Source organism: Plectropomus leopardus, chromosome 9, assembly GCF_026936395.1.
Source record: "Plectropomus leopardus strain MGB_pleo_1.0 chromosome 9, ASM2693639v1, whole genome shotgun sequence".
Classification (NCBI taxonomy): domain Eukaryota; kingdom Metazoa; phylum Chordata; class Actinopteri; order Perciformes; family Serranidae; genus Plectropomus; species Plectropomus leopardus.
In genome coordinates this window covers 4,198,334-4,204,996 of record NC_142184.1, presented here as the reverse complement: position 1 = coordinate 4,204,996, position 6,663 = coordinate 4,198,334, and the positions used below count along the sequence as shown (strand labels likewise).

Here is a 6,663-nt window from a genome sequence, read left to right as displayed (position 1 = left end):
TTTTGGTCTACACTCCACACCAGTTGGCGGCGGTGATGTCCTCGTGCTTTCTTAAATCTCCAAAGTAAAACCGAAGAAGAAGAAGAAGCCCAACACACTGAAAATCAACATGGCGAATATTCGGTGTGTCAAGGTGAGCAAAGAAAAACAAAAATCTCTGCACGCGGCAGACTGCGCCTCTCTCGGGATTCGCGGCGGCGGTATATGACGCCTAAGACTGTAGACGCGCTCGTGTTGTGGCTAATTTGCGCGTTTTTTCCTCCCGGCGGTTTGTTTTCGTCGCAGTTGAGAAGTTTCGTCGTGTAGCTGACATGCAGGAGCAGCAGTGAGTCCACAGCAGCGCCCTCAGCCGAGTGTCCCCTAACCTCTGGACATCTGAGACAAAGACACGTTTACGTTTTTAAAGGTTCAGTCCACCTGAAGGACTAAAATGCTGCAGTTTGTCGCTTTCATTTTGTGCTGTTTCGCCTCGTAGATTAAAGATACTTTACTGGAGAATTTCTGTAAAATGTATCGAAATTATATTAATCTGGTGATAAATATTGTCTTACACAGGGGCGTTTCTTGGATTTGAGGACATTTGGGGGCCTTTTTAGGGGGGTCAAGGCGGATCCTTATTTTTGATGATCAAGCTCGCTTTACGACAGCGTTAGGGCCACATTGAGGTTTTTTATATATTTTTTTAGGACTTAGAAAAAAACTGGTAATAATACAAGAATAAGGTTGTTTAAAGAGAAAAAAGTATTTTTTTATGAGAATTAACTCTATATTACAAGAATAAAGTTGATATTTTTTACGAGAAAAAAGGTCCAAATTTTACAAGAAAAAAGTCTGAATTTTATGAGAAAAAAAATCATAATTGTACGAGAGGAAAAGCAGTAATATAACAAGAATAAAGTCGATGTTTTACAGTTGTTGTTTATTTTATGAAGACACACTCATAACATTACAAGAAAAAGCTGAAATTTTATGAGAAAAAAGTCATAAATTTATAAGATAAAAAATGTTATTTTATGAGAAATAAGTTTTAATTTTACTGGAAAAAAAATCTGAATTTTATGAGAAAAAGTCGTAATGTTATAAGAGAAAATGCAGTAATATTACAAGAAAAAGGTCATTATTTTACAAGAACAAAAGATAATTTTATGAGGATACACTCGTAGTATCACAAGAATAAAGTTGAAATTTTATGAGAAAAAAGTCCTAATTTTATAAGAACAAAGTTGTTTTTTAATGAGAAAAAAAATCTAAATTTTGCTGGAAAAAAGTCATTATTTTATGAGAGAAAAAGTAGTAATATTACAAGAATAAAGTTGTTTAACAAGCAAAAAATATTTTATGACAAGAATACAGTTACAAGAATAAAGTTGAAATTTTATGAGAAAAAAAGTTGTAATTTTACTGGAAAAAGTTAATTTTATGAGGAAAAAGTCGCAATTTTGCAAGAATGCGGATGTTTTATTACGGAAATAAACATATTAACTGTAAAACAGGTGAGAGTAAACATCCACAGGTAACCTATCGGCTGTGTGTGGCTCAGCCACAGTTTCTCCAAAAACTATTAGTCTTTTTTTAACCATTTGTTTACATAATGGTGATTTTTGTCAGAGAAGTTTCGATCTCTCTTTTCATCCATCGTCTCTCTGTGACCTTTATTTTTCCCGTGTTTCATGTTTCCTGCACCGCCCTCCTCCCTCTGTGTGTGTGTGTGTGTGTGTGTGTGTGTGTGTGTGTGTGTGTGCGTGCGCGTGCGTGTGCGTGCGCGTTGAGCAGGGTATGGTCGGCCTGGTGACGGGCGGTGCGTCCGGTTTGGGTCGGGCCACTGTGGAGCGTCTGGTCCAGCACGGAGCGTCTGCTGTGATCCTGGACCTGCCCTCCTCTGACGGACCGGAGCTGGCAGCCAGTCTGGGGGACCGCTGTGCCTTCGCTCCAGCAGACGTGAGTCCAAAATCTCGCCAGAAACCATCGCTCACACAAAATCAACATGCACGTGCACAACCGCTCCAGAGTTGGGAATCAGCTGTTCTAGTGACGTCTTTGTTTCTTTATTAGTAATAACTAATTTATATAAAAACTATGTAATAATTTGAAATAGGTTTGGCCTCAAAAGAAGAAAAATGAAATGTGTGGCGACCGCAGGAAACAAACAAAAGTCGCTGACACGCCAACAAATGATCCAAAAAATGCATTTAAAAATGTATTAATGAAAAGAATCGACTTATAACATGCAAAACAAAAAATACGGCGACCCAGATGACACAGGTGAAAGGCAGCTACTCATGTGACCCAAACTCTGCCAAAAACTGTAATCATGAAACTAATATTTAATAATATCCCAAAAAACTAACAAAAGAAACATGTAACAATATGAAATTTTAAACCGTCTCAGATCAAAATTAATATTACAAAATCTTTCCTCTCTGAATTAATTCATGGCTCCTACAAAATGATTGAACATGATCAAAAAAACTTTTTTTTTAAATTATGTACTATATATTATATTTTTTGTGTTTTTTTTCATCTAAAAACACAGTGGCATCATGACAAAAATCTGGCATTTAAATGGTTAAAAATCCGTATGACCCTGATTTCCACGCGTTTGCTTGTCGATGTCCATCGTGTGGCGTTGTTGTCGCGTTTCAGGTGACCTCGGAGGCAGACGTGCAGTCGGCCGTGTCCCTGGCCAGAGAGAAGTTCGGGAGGTTGGACCTGGCAGTTAATTGTGCCGGCATCGCCGTCGCCGCGAAAACCTACAACTTCAAGAAGGACGTCCCTCACAGCCTGGAGGACTTCCAGCGCGTAATCAACGTAAGATGCACTGAACGAACAGAAACACGCAACATTCGCAGCAAAATTTAACAGCAGTCGCTGCTGTGTGACTTCTGCTTTTACTCGTAGTGTTTTCACTATGTTTTATTATTACTTAACCCTTTGAGCCCTGAGCAAATTGGCTTCATTTCTCTCAAAAACGCAGAAAAAAGGCAATGAGCAACTTTTAGGCAGAAAATTACCTCAAAATTTGCACACACAAAAAAACAACAAAAAACAACACATAAAAAATATGGAAAAATAAACCACACAAAACAACAAGGAAATTACCTGAAAATGCTTTTAAAATAACAATAATTCTGCAAAAATAATGTGAAATATATAACTATGATCAGTATAAATGTAGTTCCCTACAGTTGCCTTTTTCCACATTTTTGAAAAAAATCAAAACCAGTTTGCTCAGAGCTCAAATGTTGAAATACTTGTGGAGTGGGACTGTCTGTTCAGGTTTGAAAGGGTTAAATAAAGGTTTCTGCCGCTCTGCGTTTCTTTGTGTGTTTCTGCAGGTGAACATTGCAGGAACCTTTAATGTGATCCGACTCGCTGTGGGTGAGATGGGAAAGAACGAGCCTGACGCAGACGGACACAGAGGCTGCATCATTAACACGGCCAGTGTGGCAGCCTTTGACGGGCAGGTCATTAGAAACACACACACACACACACACACACACACACACACACACACACACAAATGTGACTGAGCAGTCGCTCTGTTTCTGAAGTTATTCTGAGAGCTGTGAGCGGAGAAATCACGTTTTCGGTTTGTCTGTCCTCGTCTTTCGAATGCTTGTTCTTAGAGACACCTGGAGGGAATTTCTTCAAGTTTGACACAAATGTTCACTTGTACGGAGGACTGAAAGTGACAAAATCAAAACTAAATAAATGTGTCCATAACTAAACGAAAATGCCCCCTCATTTGCGTAACGAGGTGGAAATGTCGGCAGAAAAGGAAAAAGGAGAGGTAAATATGTTTGAGGAAATAAATGGAGGGGGAGGCAAATTGGGAAAATAATACTTAAATAAATGTATAAATAATTACACAAATAAATACAGTTATGAAACAAATATGTAAAATTAAAAAATTATGTCGTCCTCTGTGCTTATTTCCTTCATCTTCATCCTGCACGTTTTTGCACTTATTTATTAATATAGTTTATTTTGCACAGTTATCTTGCTATTTTGCTATCCCTTTGCTGCTGCAATGTTGGAAATTTCCCCACTGTGGGACTAATAAAGGATTATCTTATCTTATCTTATCTTAAAATGGGAATTTAAATAAAGAGGGGAATTGATACACAAAGTGGAAAATAATACATAAATAAATAAGCAAATACATTTGAAAGTGAAAAAATAGATACATAAAATGGGACATTAAATAAACATTGTCGTTTTTGGCATTTTCCTTAATTTATTGACACAGTTATGTATTTTTTGATTTTTGTTTTTGTCAGTTTCAGTCCTCCATACACTTCGACTCGATGATGAACTGATTCGATTTTGGTGGTCAAATGTCACGAGGCGGGTTTCCATTACAGATTTGCACAAAACTTATTTTGCATCTTCACGATTTAGAATTTCTCACAGGAAATTAGTCATTAGAACCATATCTTGCATTTCACCAAAAAACAAGCTTAATATCTTTAATTGAATTCCTTCAAAGTCTTCGCTCCGTATTGTATATGAATCTGGATGTAAGCTGCAACTTGACTCGCTGGCGGAGGCGGACGACCACGGCGCTCTCATTCTACTTTTTGTCTCTTCATTTTCTCTCCAGGTCGGCCAAGCAGCATATTCAGCCTCTAAAGGTGGTATTGTTGGAATGACGCTCCCCATCGCACGAGATCTGGCACCCATGGGCATCAGAGTCCTCACCATAGCACCAGGTTAGTGTGGACCAGTGATACTCAACTTGTGGCCCGTGGGCCAGATCTGGGCCCTGATAGGTTGCCAAATAGCCCCCAACCATTTTCGAACTCACAATAAAATTAAAGTGATTCATACTGGGAATTGTTTTTGTGCTTTTAGTATGTATGAGGTGCCAGAGTGCATAAAACAGGGTCAATCAAAATAAAGCTTGTTTATCAAAAAAAGTGCCATTGAAGGATCCCCACAGTCTCGACAGATGTCCTAGCTAAATCTCTGAAAGTCCGAGAAATCTCCAAAAATCCTAGAATCTTCCTAAAATCCTAGAAAAGTCATAAAATCAAAGAAACTTCAAATCAGATAGTAATCCTGAAATCCAAGAAGTGTTCTAAAATCCAAAAAATGTCCTAAAATTCTAGTAACTTCCTAAAATCTGAGAAATGTCCAAAAATCCTTGAAAGATCCTAAAATCTAAGAAATGTCCTGAAATTCTAGGAGTTTTATAAAATCAGAAAAAATGTATTTTAGTCCTAGAAATGTCCTAAAATCTCAGAAACACCCCCAAATCCTTGAAGCATCCGGAAATCTTGGCAACAGCCTAAAATCCGAGAAATGTACTAAAATCTTAGAAATGTACTAAAATTCTAGTAACTTCCTAAAATCTGAGAAATGTTCAAAAATCCTTGAAAGATTCTAAAATATAAGAAATGTCCTGTGTTCAAAAATCAGAAAAAAATGTATTTATGTCCTAGAAATGTCCTAAAATCTCAGAAATGCCCCAATATCCTTGAAGCATCCTGAAATCTTTGCAACGTCCTAAAATCTGAGCAATGTACTAGATTTATAGAAATGTCCCAAGAAATCTCCAAAAATCCTAGAATCTTCCTAAAATCAGAAAACAATCCTGAAATCCTAGAAGTGTTCTAAAATCCAAGAAATGTCCTAAAATCCTAGAAATGTCCTAAAATCTCAGAAACATCTCCATTCCTTGAAGCATCCTGAAATCTTGGCAACATCCTAAAATCTGAGAAATGTACTAAAATTCTAGTAACTTCCTAAAATCTGAGAAATGTCCAAAAATCCTTGAAAGATCCTAAAATCTAAGAAATGTCCTGAACTTCTAGAAGTGTTCTAAAATCAGAAAAAAATGTATTTTAGTCTGAGAAATCCGAGAAATGTACTAAAATCCGAGAAATGTACTAAAATCTGAGAAATGTACTAAAATTCTAGAAACATCCCGAAATCCTAGACATGTCCCCAAAATCGTAGAAATGTCCTAAAATCATAGAAATGTTCTAAAATCCTGGAAGCATGTGTGGGGCTGCTGACCCTGAGAGTACTTTAAGATTTTGCTGATAACTTCTGTACTTCAAACTATTTTAAATCCAAGGCTTTATTCAGAGTATTTTGACATCTCTGTCGTGGTACTTTTACTGTAGTAAATGCTGCGAGTTAACTCGAGAGTTGAATCTTTCTCCGCCAGGTCTGTTCTCCACTCCCCTCCTGGCTAGTCTTCCAGAGAAGGTACGCTCATTTCTCGCCCGCCAAGTGCCCTTCCCGTCACGCCTGGGAGACCCCGCAGAGTTTGCCCACCTGGTGACATCACTGGCTGAGAACCCCATGATCAACGGCGAGGTCATCAGACTGGACGGAGCCATTCGCATGCAGCCCTGAGTCTGCGGGGGCCACGTCCATCATCACCTTCATCGTTTTTATGTCTGAGTGTGTGAGTGTGTGTGTGTGTGTGTGTGCGCGGCTGCCTGGTGTAATGATGCTGTAGAAAGCTGCATACGGTCAATATAAACTGCGATGGATTACGAACACAATTTTATTAACATTTTGCGTGCGAATGTGAGAGAAAGTGTATAAAATGTCTGTAATTCATTGGCAGCGTTGGGGTACTTTATGCACTCCACTACGGTTGTTTTGTAATCCAGATTATAATAAATCTCAGACTGGTTTGATTGCTCA

General features: G+C 38.2%; 1 protein-coding gene across 1 annotated transcript; it reads left to right on the top strand.

Moving 5' to 3' along the window:
- Positions 1–6,663, top strand: hsd17b10 (hydroxysteroid (17-beta) dehydrogenase 10). The gene is made up of 6 exons (XM_042492017.2): positions 1–133; positions 1,774–1,938; positions 2,644–2,808; positions 3,336–3,464; positions 4,604–4,712; positions 6,176–6,663. Exons 1-6 carry the CDS (start codon positions 110–112, stop codon positions 6,364–6,366), a joined length of 783 nt encoding a protein of 260 aa, XP_042347951.1. The 5' UTR covers positions 1–109; the 3' UTR covers positions 6,367–6,663.

Bases quoted from the DNA above. Each gene is read 5' to 3' on its own strand.
- hsd17b10 (XM_042492017.2), top strand. From the start codon at position 110: ATGGCGAATATTCGGTGTGTCAAG. The intron at 134-1,773 runs GTGAGCAAAGAA...CGCGTTGAGCAG, and splicing joins CGAATATTCGGTGTGTCAAG to GGTATGGTCGGCCTGGTGAC. The intron at 3,465-4,603 runs GTCATTAGAAAC...TTTTCTCTCCAG, and splicing joins TGGCAGCCTTTGACGGGCAG to GTCGGCCAAGCAGCATATTC.